This window comes from Papilio machaon, chromosome 9 (genome assembly GCF_912999745.1).
Source record: "Papilio machaon chromosome 9, ilPapMach1.1, whole genome shotgun sequence".
NCBI lineage: Eukaryota > Metazoa > Arthropoda > Insecta > Lepidoptera > Papilionidae > Papilio > Papilio machaon.
In genome coordinates this window covers 6,286,090-6,300,020 of record NC_059994.1, presented here as the reverse complement: position 1 = coordinate 6,300,020, position 13,931 = coordinate 6,286,090, and the positions used below count along the sequence as shown (strand labels likewise).

Below are 13,931 nucleotides of genomic sequence, written 5' to 3'. Positions count from 1 at the left end.
AGCAATGAATGTATTTTTTTAATTATTTCCGATGTTTGTGGTATGAAGTTAATAACTGCTCAATAATGTTAAGTAAAGTATCGGCATTATTGCGTAGTCATTATTGGATTATTAATTTATAATTTAGATTTTAATAAATGTGTACAAAATGTATTTAGAAAATAGCATAGAACCGCTTAATTGTCATATTTATGTAGATAAGCAACTTTGTAGTTATATTTGTTTGTTATCGTACACTTAGCGCTTACCGTAGAATAAAATAATTTCATTGAATACTCATCGTCATTAAAGCATTAAAACTTCGTAAATCAATTATAAGTGACAAAATACTTCTGCTAATTTTTTTATGGAAAATAATTATGATTACTTCAGTTTTTTTTTATGGAACTTCTAACTTTAATAAACTAGCGATACTTGAACATATCTCAAGAGCTGGTTTCAAATTTAAAAAGTGTTTGATAAAATGGATAGGTCATACGAGTTTTTCACACTAAGCGACGTCATATGTATATTTTTAGGTAATTTAGCCACATATTATATTATAGTTTTTACTGATACAGATTAAATTATAATATTAACAATTATGTTGAATGAATGTTAATCTTGCCTGTATATTGTAGCCGTAGCTGTATATTTCAATATAATAATAGTTTAACACTAATATATCATAGTTTGCGAAGTAACGGAAAAAACCATATGCACACAAATGTAAGGAATGTTAATAAGTTTGTTGTTTTTATTTATTTTATAGTAAAAGTTTCATATTGTAATATTAATCCTAACACTAAATGTACTTTTTGTAAATACACAGTTCTGTAATAAATAATAGCAATATTACCTGTGTTTTATTCAACTACCAAAAAAATAGGTAAATAAATTTAAAGACTGCGAATCTCATGCGTTTAACGAAATTTACAGATAACTGTCGCAGTTGCATCGTCAAATGAAAATCAAAATATTACGTTGAATAAACCACATCATAATGCCACAGAAGTAAAGAGCATCAAAAATACGACTACCGATGATATAAATGACAAAGTATCTAATTCAACTACCAAAGATCAAATCATTGAAGTACCCCAAAAAGACAATCACAACGTTACAGAGAAATCCGCAGGTGATACCCAAACAGCTTTAAATGAACAATCTACTATAGAATCTGAATATATACTAAATGATAACAATGATACTCTATTGAAATATATTTACAAGAAAAATGAAAAAGAAAATTTACCACTAAAGACAAAAGGACATGTCCAAAATAGCTTGAAAAGGAGAAAAAGGTTCATCAATTCATCCGATTCTGAAATTGTTCCCAAAGCAAAAATTCTATCAGTTCCAGTACATTATCTAGATAGCAATCAAGGTAATATTAAGGAAGAGCAATTTTTACCTGTAACACAAACGAGGGGAATTGTTCAAAGTTCCAACTTGGCAGATTTTAATATAGAGACAATTCACAACGATGAAGCAAAACCAGCAAATGGCGTAAACATTAAGGGAAATAACTATCCTAATGCAGCTATTAATGCTAAATTTTATCCTAGACTACAAAATGATGAAACTAAAGAAGAATCACAAGAAAGTGTTGAAAACAATCAAAACAACCATCGTTTGAAAAATGATGTAAAAATTAAGGACTTTAGTGAAAATCGAAGCGGAAGTGAAGAAACTTCAAGTAGTTTTGAAAGTGAAAGTGTAGAAACTCCAAATATTTCGACTTCCTCTGAATATAATAAAGATAGTAAAGAAACAGAAAAATACAGAGATAGCGTTAACCCAATACCACGCAAAAGAAAACAAAGCGATGAAAATCATGAGAGTGATAAATCTTACGAGTCGTCTATAGAAAATAGTAGCGAAGCTAGCCAAGGGTACATAGGAAAACCTATCGAACTTCATAGTGATCAAGGAAATAAAAACAAACCACTGATAGTACCAAAGCAAGAAGCAGAAGATTACATAAATCTTGAAATTAATAAAAGTGATGTAGAAAAATTTCCGAAGGTATCTCGTGAAAAATATACTAAAGACGATACCGTAGACTCTTTGGAAACACCAAAAATAAGCGAAGAAGTGAGTAATGAGAGTAAAAGTGATGAAAGTAAAGAAATATATACAGATTCTAGTTCCGTAGAAGAGTCAAAGGATATTAAGAGTGAAAAGCAAACCCTAATTAATGATGAAGAAATAAAACCTGTAGTAGAACTAAATAACGGAAGCATCGAGTCTAGCGAAGAAGTTTCAGAAGAAGATGGTAATTCACGTTTAAAAAATAACAGCAAATTAGTGTCACTTACTCCAGTAAAGATCTTCGATACAAAGAACGAGGAAATATCCGCGCTAAATGATAATTTGGACAAAATAAACATTAAACAACAATTCGAAAGAATTCCCTTAGATTACATTCATGCAAATGAAGTAAATAAAAATAATACCAGCAATACTACAGCCTCGCATATCAAACCGACCGAAATTTCAAGTGAAGAAAAAGACAAAGAAGGTACTTTAGACACATTGTCGCCAATTAATCCTACATATGACGATGAGTTAAATATAAAATTCCATGACGTATCTATAAAACTCCCAGAAATAAAACTGCCCGAAGACATTTTGTCTTACGCGTACGATGGGCCATATTATGAAACGAAAAAAGGTAAAGATAAAGAAGGTCAAAAACCAAAATTCTACTATAATTACGAAGACGACGATTTAGATGAAAATACCAAAGAAAAAAATATATATGAGGAAGACGATTTTAACGATTATTACAAAGAAGATAAAGAATATGATAATGTAAAACAGAACAGTAAAATAAAGAATGAAGACGACGACAGCGAAGATCTTTATGAAAAATTCGTTCGAGAAAGATTTGGAAAAAAATCTATAAAGCAGAGATCCCAAAAAATACAAGATGAAAGTATTCCATCTCAACTAAAACTTCGCAAAACATTAAAAAATATTCTAAAAAAGACTGAAAATGTAAAAAAAGAAGCTGAAAAAAGTGGAGATCCTAATGCTAATTATATGTGGACACTCGAGTATGGTGAAAACCTTTAATGAAAATGGTTTTATGTAATCTTACAGATGTAGTTTAATTAAATTATTAATTTATAGATTTTACTTTTTTTTACTTTAAAAATTCGTATTCCCGTTATGTTAAGTATTAGTTTAAATCGATAATTTACCATTTCCTTGTATTTACCCCCGTGCCCCCACCACATTTTACCCAATTAGTACATTCTATATTATTATATGTTTATAATTATGATATTAATAAGAAGTAAGTCTCTTTACTCCCAGTTCTTTAATAATGCATTCTATATACAAATTTTGATTTGCCTTTTTGTCTTAGAATTTTTCAAGATACATTTTAATAATTTATTTAATAAAATGAAGAGAAATCATAATATTGTTATTAAAACAAAGGTAAGCATTCTATAATTTAAAAAAAAAACTATTTTATTAGGTTTTATCTAAGACAAAAATTATTCGGTTGTATGCAAGCTGGCAACAATTTCACTAAGCCGCCCCAAACCAATGTAATTGACACATAACCTAAAAATCTGATATAGGAAATCGATAATCTGTTTGCAAAAAATCTAATAAAACTTGATTAAATACACTTACAACTCCTACAGTAGTATTTTTTGAATTGAAATGGCTGAAGAAATACAGAAAAAGATGCAAAAGGAGTTGGAGATGTTTAGTGGAGTACAAAAAGAATACAAAATAGCCGTATCACAAAAACAACAGTTAGACAGTCAATTAAATGAAAATAAAGCTGTTAAAGAGGAACTCCTGTTGCTTAAGAAAGATGCAGAAGTTTACAAACTTATCGGTCCTGTATTGGTTAAGCAAGACTTAGAAGAAGCTAAACAAAACGTCAATAAACGAATGGAATATATCACCAAAGAAATAAGAAGGACGGAAGGGCATATATCAGCTTTAGAAAACAAGCAAGACGCAATTCAGACTAATCTTAATAAGCTGAAGAATAACCTGGGAAATTTAAAAATATCTGTTTAAAATTGAAATAATTGTTAATTTATTTGAATATGCTAAGTTACAGCACTGGCTTTATACCTAGTTGTCTTTGATGTTATTTATCTTTTAAATAAGTACTGTCTATTTCATTTAATTTTTGTGGCACAAAATGTACCCTCTTTATACTCGTTATACTCCTTTGACAAAATCACCTGTATTTTAATGTAAAATTACTAAAATGTGTGTCCCAATTGATGTAGTGTTTTATCTCATATTATGTAAATTATCGCTGAAATTAAAACTGTACTAAGAATACTAACAAATCAATGTATGACAACATAAATAAAACTGTAATCTGTCTCTGATATTTTGTTTCCATTGCAGACCTATTATTTTAATGAATGATTAATCTATTGCGTCCTTTGCCTGTCACTTCTGAAAAGAAACTGTTATTTATTCTATCTTACTAATGTTATAAATGCTAACTAACTGATGCTACTGCTAACTAATGTTATAAATGGATGGATGGATGTTTGTTAGAAGGTATCTCCACAATGGTTCAATGGAACTTGATGAAATTTGGCACAAATGTAGAACCTAGGCTGGAAGAACACATAGGCTACTAAGTATTTTTACTCTGTGCGGGTGGAGTCGCAGGGAAAGCTAGTTTGTTATATATATTGAAGTGTCACATTAATTCAAAACAATTGAAAAAATCATCTATCATTTGGTACAACTAATATGGATTATTTTCTCTTTGTATTGCTTTGCTACAAATGCTACTGCCTTCCGCAACCCAACCAACAATTGGTCATTTACCATTGTAGAGACTTAGACTTATATTTGGCGGACAACAGGATAAGTGTGAGAAATTGATATGTGTTGTAGTGGAAAAGATGGACATTATGGGTGGATTCCTCTTCTTGTTTGTTGTGTCAGAAGTTTAATATATCTCAGTGAATAAAGTTTTAAAAGGCCAATGCAAGACGATTATCAAAAATATAGAGGTGGTCAAGAATAACAGTACCACTGAAGTATATAGTTATACCTGTAACTAGTAGCTACTACTATAATAACTAGTAACAAGAGCTTAAAGCTTTTCTGTTTATAATGTTTTCTTTCTCATTTTTATTTTTGGTGTATTTTTAGAAGTAATATTGAATTATTTAGTTTATATTATATTTTATTTGAAGAAATTGCTCCCAAGTAGGGTTGGCGGCCGGCCATCAAAACTTAAGCCAAAACTTCAAGGATTATAAAATCTTGTGTGCCAACCCCACGTAAGTACGAAAAGGCCAGGGAGATGATGATGATGAATTTAAAAATTCATATTTGCCAATTTTCTTTTAACTTTTAATTTAATCTTATTTGAAATGTATATGAGAACAAAGGTAGTAAAAAAAGTAAACACCAAAATTGGGGATGTAATCTTTATTGTTTATTTAATTTTATAGATAAAAATTCAATTATAATAATGGCACAGTAATTTGTACCAAAATATTTATATCACCACTGAATATCACTGAAAAAGATTGATGTATTACAAACTGCTCATCAAAAATTAAACATTGTCATATATAATCTTACAAACTAAAATATAAATGCTAATATTAAATGTACTTTTATTATAAAACTATAGTTCTGTTATATAGATAAATAGTTTTTTTTTAACACAAGATTTTTCGTAATAAGTGATAACAAGAGCATCTTTAGCTCTAAAAATATAGCATATAGTATATAAAACCTTTTTCTGTTAATTATTTTAAAGCTCTTAAAAATATGCTATATTGACTTTATGTTTCAATTATTCTGATAACAATATTAATAATTTTTATATGTAAATCAGTCACATAGTTCAATACTAATCTTGGTCCCTTAAACTGCAAATGTTGTTATAATTATATAGTAATAATCTGTTGTTGCAATTTTTACCATAGACTAACAACATTAATAACTACATCTTATGAAACAAAATATAAAAATTTTAGCCATGGAAAATGGCACAATCAATTATAAATACCATCAGTCAATATATCTTTTTTTATTTATGAAACTTGTATAAATATATCTAAAAATATAGAATATCAATAATGTATCGAATAGATACGATATAAACTCCTGAACACCTATACTTGTCACATAAAACTTTACTTAATTCTACTCTGAACACAAGGCACACTGCAAAAAGGCATTTCTTGTTTAACAACAAACCTGCCGCTAAGAAGACTCTTGCCGCACATTCTACCCGAGCAGATGAAGCAGTCAGCGTGCCAATGCATCGTGCTCCACGACACTCCTTGTTGCTCAGGACCGATGACACCACCGCAAGCTCGGCAACGTTTAGCGTAATACTGGTCATAACACGAAAGACAAATCGGCAGACCAGTCTTATCATCCGGCACATACTTTTTACCACCCAACGGCGCATCGCAATGATAGCAACAGAAATGCTGAACGTGGAAAGCTCGACCCTCCGCTGCCGTATAAGGCCTTGTAAATATCAACTCGTCGCAACCCGCACAACGAGGTATCTCTAAAACGTTAGCCAAGTCTCTGGCGCAGTAAATTTCGCCTTTATAGAAGAAGTATACAAGGTCTGCCAACAGTTCCCCGCATTTGCAGCAAGTGAAGCACTGCGGATGCCAAATAGCTTCTTGGCCAGCTCTCTCGGCTTTCACGGCCACCTCTCCCGCGAACATAGCCTTGTCACAACGTTGACATGGCACACCTTCATTGTATAACTTCCTATTAAATTCCATCTCTGCGGGGCTCAAGGACATGTCGGCAAACTGAGTGAGAATTGGATCAATTTGTTCTGCATACTGGGACACTGGATGTGAGATGCTGTGGAATGTATTTTCAGGTAAATTGTTCTGATTTTCTATGTTCAAGTCACCAGCAGTCGGAGATGGTAAGGCTCCAGGGTATGTACTGTAGTTAGGTAAAGGCGGTGGGGGAAGATCTTCTTCAGAATGTGTTCTAAGATATTCCCGCAATGGCGCGGTCTGCTGAGGCTCTACTTGGTTCATAGGTTTGGAGGTGGTCGAGTATTGCGGATTTATTTTAGTAGAGCAAATTGTTCCGCTGAGTTCTGGAGTAGTTGGTTCGTGTTTCCAACTCCATATCTCGCCATTTGGAGCGAAAATAGTTCCTTTCTGTATCCGACTATCGAGTATCTTTGCAGTACCTTTTAAGTTATTATTGCTTGTGGGCCACAGATCAGTCATTATTTGAGCCCCTAGAGCCTTGCAAACAAACTCGTTTGTCTCATCCCTGAACTGTGGATTTTTATTATACTCATCGCGGAATAGTTTGATAGGTTGTAAGTAAACATCACTATTCACTGGCATATTTAAGTCATTCAAGTTCTTGAGTAATTTGTCATAGACTGGGCCGTGTTCAACTGCACTCTTGATCCTGTCAGATTCAATACGCATTACATTGAGTTTGTCTTTCACAATTCTACTGAGTATCGGACTTGATTTGTAATCGGGCAAATTAGCTGCACTGCTTACAACATTGCCTTGAGAATCCAAAACAAGCTTCTTGTCAGATGCATTCTTTGGCACTATGTTGTATTTTACTCCTCGGGAGACATTTGATATTTTGAATGGCAGAGCATATGATTTGGTAGCGCCATGTGTTTTACTGTTTTCAACTGAATATACTTCACCATTTTGTAAAGGACCCACTCTAACAACATTCCCCATTCCCACGACATGGTCTTTGATACGCGTGATGTATTCCTGTAAATAATTTAACATTATTAGATTGAATCAGATTATTTTTAATCAAACATATCAGTTTATAGTTTCTGGAAGATACTAGGAAACTAAATATATATCCTAACCGTATGCTCGGACTTCTCCTGGTCAGTAGCGTGGTGTCTTGCGGCGGGCGCGACATCGTGCGGCGGCAATTGCGTGCGGAGGTTCGCGCGACGCTTGCGGGCTGCCTCGGAGCCTGATACGGGTGCTAGTGGTCCCAGGCATGACATGTACTCAGATACCTGAGAACATGTTTTATTAGTGTTTATCCTAAACAATAAACTTTCATCATATTTAAATTCTTTACAGCAGTAGTAACTGAGTATTATCTTTTAGTTAGATATGTTGAGTTACTACTTGATATAAACAATTCAATAAGTTGTCTTGATAGTGAAATTTTTTATCTGTAATTGTTTTATTGTAAAGGAAATTTATACATAAATTATATATTTATTTATCTTGATTTAATTACCAGTTCTGTAGAGGCATTTGGAGGTACCCAATCTAGTTTTACAGGTTTGTCCGTCACACCACGAATCTTAATCAGGGGTACTGTAATTAAATGTTGTGAAAAATTTTAGTATTTGGAAATTAATAGTTTACAATCAATAACAATTTTGCCTATTTAAGTCCTGAAACTGTGCTTTTAATAGTGCAAGAGTTGTTAAGCAATGACAACAAAGAAATATGAGGGCAACATTTATTCATTATATTATAAATTAGCCCTCTCTTTCATGAAATTGCATGCAAAAAATAAAACAAAAGTGAAGATCGAATCAAAACAAAAATTTAGGTAATCAGGATGCTATATAATTGTTAGTGATTACTTACATGATGCCTTCTTAGGTCTAGCAGTACCAAGAAGTTCGAACTGAGCCCAACCAGACAAGTCATCATCTTGCACATCATGTACATCCTTGCTGCAGTGGCATGCTCGGCAAACTTTACGCCAAAAGTGTAGGTCTAGGCCTGGGCATGTTGGACCTGTAAAAAATTGGTAACACAATTAAAAAGATGGTAAAATAGAGAAGTAATTAATGACTGTAAATCTATTTATTTTGATCCTGCTTATAAAATAAATATTGTAACTACCATGACCATATAATACTGTTTGGATTCATGTTTTTAAAGTTCTAATTCACATCTAAAGTACATTATTACTTATTATCTTAACTTACCACAGGAATTGCAAGGAGCGCCTGCACCGCTATCGTGACCAAGCCGAGCCTTACTCAACTTTTCGCGCTGACTTTCCAGCTTAGATAACCAAGCTGGAGCTTCTGGAGTCTCCACACATGAGTCACCCATCTATAAATAAATAGGTATTAAGGTCCGTGAAACATTGTTACGATCTAGTGCTGATTCATAATTTCGCTTGTGAAGCGTTATCAATTTTGATTACTCCTTAGTTAAACCTTACCCTTTTGTTATCGGCACAGGAAATAACTCAGTATTCAATGGTGTCTTAAACTGATAAAAAAAATAAATTATATACAAAGAAAACTAATTTAAAGACATTTTGTATAACTTAAATTGAAATTAAACAGAAATACAAAGAAATGAACACTGTCTGCGTTAAAATTAAGATTAAGAATGAAAATAAATGATTGATTGATTGAAAACTTGAAATGAATGATATCATAGAGCATACATAAATGAGACTTACTGCCCACAGAGTTTAATCAATCGTTTTTATGTCAATTAATTAAACGTTTTAATGTAACTGCCGCTTATTTGGTTGTTTTTGATCTTTATTTTCATTAGTAAAAAATTTAATAATAACTTGAGAAGAAGTTCATCAAAAATTTCAACATCGACATCTAACGAAAAATTACACTCTGTGTTCAATGCGTACGATAACTATAAAATGTGTTCTATCTATGGATATTAAAATACACCATCCATCATTCAATGCGTTTTTTCTATATTGTGATCGGAATTTGATTCATAATTCTTGATCAACAACTGAAAAGCACGTACAAAACTTTGTCAATACGTACAATAATTTAAACTTAGTGAACGCAATTTATAAAACTTCTTTTCGAGGTAATAGAAAAAAATATTTATATTTCATTGGATTTTCCGTGACTCATAGGTTGGCATTTCTTTTTCAATTATTTGTTTATTTTAGATGTCTTCAGGAAGGCCTATCAAATGTGTGGTTGTTGGTGATGGGACTGTTGGAAAAACTTGTATGTTAATTTCATATACAACGGACAGTTTTCCGGGCGAATATGTGCCTACAGTGTAAGCAAATATTTATTCATATTGGATCCTAATTATAATAAGTAAAGAACGAAAATTATACTGTTAGTTATTAACACTTTAGTGGACATGATACGTATTGTTTATGAGTTTTCTTAAAATTAATGTCGTTTTTAGGTTCGATAACTATTCAGCCCCTATGGTTGTGGATGGTGTTGCTGTATCATTAGGCCTTTGGGATACAGCAGGACAAGAGGACTACGATAGACTGAGGCCATTGAGCTACCCACAAACTGATGTCTTCCTCATATGTTTTAGTGTAACAAGGTAATTATAATGATAAAAAATATTATTTATTGAGAATCAATTCTCTAGTTACTAAAAACCAGCTGTTTTCAGTCCTTCATCATATGAAAATGTAACATCTAAGTGGTATCCTGAAATCAAACATCACTGTCCTGACGCACCAATTATTTTGGTTGGTAAGTAAATTTTTTTACTATACAAATTTTGTAATCTATTAATTCTTTTGTGTAAATGTTTCGAAACATGTTAAAACTTTCACTTTATATATTAATAAGGCTAAGATCAATATGTTGAAATAATATAAACTCATAAATTACTTAATTGAAAGTTAAATGTTATAAGTGAAAGTGGTCTGGGCAGTTGACATTTTCAATAAAATTGTGATAAGCGAATATGTTTTAATATACCATTCAAATGTTTAATGAACCAATTAGGTCAATTGAAATATATACGCTGAATAAATTAACTGAAACTATTTATTACATTTAATAAATGCCATATTAGACATCATTAAAAAAAAAATTTCTTCTTAAAAACTGTTACCAACTGTCCAGTGTAATTTACCTTCAAAATTTTAACGTTAAGCTTTACTAATTAGTGAAAGAATGACAGCTATTTAAAAGGTAAATTTTTTCTTTGCTAGGAACAAAAATTGATTTAAGAGATGACAGAGAAACATTGAGTTTGCTCTCGGAACAGGGAATGTCTCCATTAAAGCGGGAACAAGGTCAGAAGTTGGCCAATAAAATTAGAGCTGTTAAATATATGGAATGCTCAGCATTAACACAACGCGGATTAAAGCAGGTGAGCATATTTATAAATTTTATAATTTATGCACTATTTATGTAGGTAAGTATTTGAATTTATAATGTTGCATATTCCTTCAAGTTATATAGACATTCTATACGTTTTTGTTCATCTTAATTTGGCATCCTGTTACTATTGTGTAATCATTGAAATTAGTGAATTAATCAACTCGTTTTTTTTTTCTATATACTTATATCATTATTTCATACAATATTTTTAGTCGTAACTATTGCAATGTAAATATTTTTCAAGTAATTTATTTTTTTAACCAATTTCTTTTTAAGTACCAATTTGATTATTTTTCAGGTATTTGATGAAGCAGTACGTGCAGTTTTAAGACCGGAACCACAGAAGAGACATCAGCGGAAGTGTCTAATCATGTAAATATTGTAACAGCGACCAAAATATTCAATGACATGCGCTCGGGAATCTCGACATGACAGTAATAATATGTTTCTATACCAACATGTAGTTAAACAGTTACTACGATGCTACAATTTTTGCACAAAAATTCAACATATTTATTTTTTCATTACATTACAAAAGCTTATATATGACAAATGTGTGCCATAAATTTCTTTACACATTTCTTTGTATCATTAAACCATAGATTTATTATATAGTAGTAGAAAAATATGAAAAATTTAAAATATATAAATTCAATGAGAATATTTAGTGGGCGAGGAATATTTTCGATAATTTGACATGAAACAATTTTGTCGTTTTTTTTATGCAAACTATATACATATATATCATGATGGCCTTACTATTGTATTAAGGATTAGTAAAACAAATCTATTAAAATATAATAAATCTATCTAACTAGCACATCATCTATGACATCACATAAATATATTATTTATATTTCAATATATTGTAAGCGATATGGAAAATGCCAAAGATTTATGAGTAGATATAAGTTATCAATTTTTAGTTTACATCGTAAAATGACTTGCGGTTGGAAACAAATTGTTACTGTTCAATAGAACTGATTAATGATATTATTTTTTTATAATATGCAAACGAAACCTCAAACTGGAAGTTTTGATATGTATTATTATTATGCAACTTGTTGATAAGGACTGATTGTAGACGCTAGTTGTGTATTACATACTCACATTACTTTATACAGGTAGGAATATTATCATAAAACAATTGTTAATTTCTATATATGTATTATATGCTGACAAAAATGGGTAATGTTTATATTATATCCATTTTTTTTTTGCTGCTAATTCTTATGCGGGACAATTTATGGTAAATACAATTTCTAACTGTAGAGTTATGATTTCTTTCTATTACTACAGATCAGAATGTGTGATTTATAATTTGATACAAATATTTGGTACATGATAAAAGTTCAAGATTTACTTAAATCTTTAAGAGATGATTTTGTAATTTTTATAAGAAAATATTATTTCTGGTTGTATTTACTTAATTAAATTTTTCAAATATTATATTTTCATTCACCATAGATTTAGTAATGATCGAAGTTTTTTTTATTCTTTTACTAAAACTGAATTTCTACTGCTTTCTGGATATCTTCATATAGTATTTACCGTTGGCTTTTTTCTCTTATTATGTTAGTCCGAATTAGACTTAGTATGAATATAGTTGTGAGTGCTTGTTTAAGATTTTTTTACAATGTCTTTACTATGCTTATACTTTAAAATTAGACATTAAGTCTATTGCAATATTCTGAGGAATTGTGGAATTATATGCAACCAGCGATTTATATTTTTTTGGGATATTTGAGTGTTTCTTGTAAGTCTATGTGTCGTTTGGTTAAGTTCAGACAAGTCTATTTATAAGTTAATTTTATATTTTCTTGATCTATATAAAGGTATTCGTGTATTATATAAAAGATTTCATTTAAATTGTATTTTTTAGTTCGTGTATTGTCTTTAGATAGGCATGTGATGAAATCGTGTGTTTTATAGTGATTTATTAGGTCAAAATATTTTTGTATGTGAAGAACATAGCTTAAGGGTAACGAAGCATTTAGTGTGATCCGAATACAATGGCATCGATCTTTCGTAAATATTTTATAGACTGCTTTGATTTACAATTTAACTTGTATATAACTATTCAATTATTTATATAAAAATGCGCAATTTAAAAATAAAACTTGTGTAATAATTCTACTTGCACTTCATAAATTATTAAATTTAAAATATTTGTATTATTTTTATTCCCTCGTAATAATTATTGTCAAGATGCTGTTATAATTTTTTTTGTTGGCTGTTATAATGGTCAGTCACTTATATCAATATTTCCATTTAAAAAATGTTCGACCTTTTTTCAAAATTAATAAAGACATCTGTATAATTTATTTATTTCTTATAACACATAATACAAGTCATTAAAATGATAGCTAATAGAGGAAAACCTATATAGAATTTCTAAAATCTAAATAAAGCTGTAAAAAGCATACATAAAAATTCAATTAAGAATACTTTTGTCTTATAATTTTCGCTATTTTATTATGATTTTTATACGTTCGTTATATCAGGTAATAAAACCTGATTTAAATAAGACCGGAAAAGATTACGCAGCGTTTTCAAAATTCCCAATTTTTTTTTAGGTAAAATAATGATCAAAATATTTTCCGTGACATACACAAAGTTAAGTTTAATTTCTATTAATATTACAAAAGAAACGAACAAGATACGTGTATAATCAGTTATCTAGATAACTGTTGATTAAAATATTAATGTGTAATTTTTTGATAAATCAACATAAAATTGAAAAACAATGAACAAAATCTCATTACAATTAAAAATCGATTAAATCAATCGAAAGAACATATTTAAAATTGACAGCCGAAATATTTCGAAAAATATTTTATACTATAGTTCG

The 13,931-nt window shown here is 30.3% G+C and overlaps 4 protein-coding genes across 4 annotated transcripts; 3 read left to right on the top strand and 1 right to left on the bottom strand.

Annotated features, from left to right (window-relative positions):
* Positions 1 to 912: 912 nt before the first annotated feature.
* Positions 913 to 3,060, top strand: LOC106711399 (putative uncharacterized protein DDB_G0289963; the record flags this gene model as incomplete). The annotated part of the gene is made up of 1 exon (XM_014503703.2): positions 913 to 3,060. A coding segment is annotated over one exon (2,148 nt), but the record flags the coding sequence as incomplete, so codon positions are not given.
* A 600-nt stretch (positions 3,061 to 3,660) lies between these two features.
* LOC106711475 (prefoldin subunit 6) lies at positions 3,661 to 4,029 on the top strand. Its single transcript, XM_014503792.2, has one exon. The coding sequence runs from the start codon at positions 3,661 to 3,663 to the stop codon at positions 4,027 to 4,029; it is 369 nt and encodes a 122-aa protein (XP_014359278.2).
* A 1,832-nt stretch (positions 4,030 to 5,861) lies between these two features.
* On the bottom strand, positions 5,862 to 9,287 carry LOC106711418. The gene is made up of 6 exons (XM_014503724.2): positions 9,175 to 9,287; positions 8,933 to 9,062; positions 8,586 to 8,738; positions 8,227 to 8,306; positions 7,838 to 7,996; positions 5,862 to 7,733 (listed from the first exon to the last, which is right to left on the bottom strand). The coding sequence occupies exons 2-6, from the start codon at positions 9,060 to 9,062 to the stop codon at positions 6,135 to 6,137; spliced, it is 2,121 nt and encodes a 706-aa protein (XP_014359210.2). The 5' UTR covers positions 9,175 to 9,287; the 3' UTR covers positions 5,862 to 6,134.
* A 337-nt stretch (positions 9,288 to 9,624) lies between these two features.
* LOC106711447 (ras-related C3 botulinum toxin substrate 1) lies at positions 9,625 to 11,689 on the top strand. Its single transcript, XM_014503760.2, has 6 exons — positions 9,625 to 9,800; positions 9,886 to 10,001; positions 10,137 to 10,286; positions 10,359 to 10,441; positions 10,909 to 11,069; positions 11,379 to 11,689. Exons 2-6 carry the CDS (start codon positions 9,886 to 9,888, stop codon positions 11,454 to 11,456), a joined length of 588 nt encoding a protein of 195 aa, XP_014359246.1. The 5' UTR covers positions 9,625 to 9,800; the 3' UTR covers positions 11,457 to 11,689.
* Positions 11,690 to 13,931: the final 2,242 nt, after the last annotated feature.

What these genes read in the sequence shown, in the direction of transcription:
- LOC106711475 (XM_014503792.2), top strand. Translation starts at nt 3,661, where the DNA reads ATGGCTGAAGAAATACAGAAAAAGATGCAAAAGGAGTTGGAGATGTTT.
- LOC106711418 (XM_014503724.2), bottom strand. Translation starts at nt 9,062, where the DNA reads ATGGGTGACTCATGTGTGGAGACTCCAGAAGCTCCAGCTTGGTTATCT. An exon ending in CGCTCCTTGCAATTCCTGTG is followed by an intron (nt 8,739 to 8,932) that starts GTAAGTTAAGAT and finishes AATTTTTTACAG; the next exon opens with GTCCAACATGCCCAGGCCTA. An exon ending in AGGAGAAGTCCGAGCATACG is followed by an intron (nt 7,734 to 7,837) that starts GTTAGGATATAT and finishes AATTATTTACAG; the next exon opens with GAATACATCACGCGTATCAA.
- LOC106711447 (XM_014503760.2), top strand. Translation starts at nt 9,886, where the DNA reads ATGTCTTCAGGAAGGCCTATCAAATGTGTGGTTGTTGGTGATGGGACT. An exon ending in ATATGTTTTAGTGTAACAAG is followed by an intron (nt 10,287 to 10,358) that starts GTAATTATAATG and finishes AGCTGTTTTCAG; the next exon opens with TCCTTCATCATATGAAAATG. An exon ending in CACAACGCGGATTAAAGCAG is followed by an intron (nt 11,070 to 11,378) that starts GTGAGCATATTT and finishes ATTATTTTTCAG; the next exon opens with GTATTTGATGAAGCAGTACG.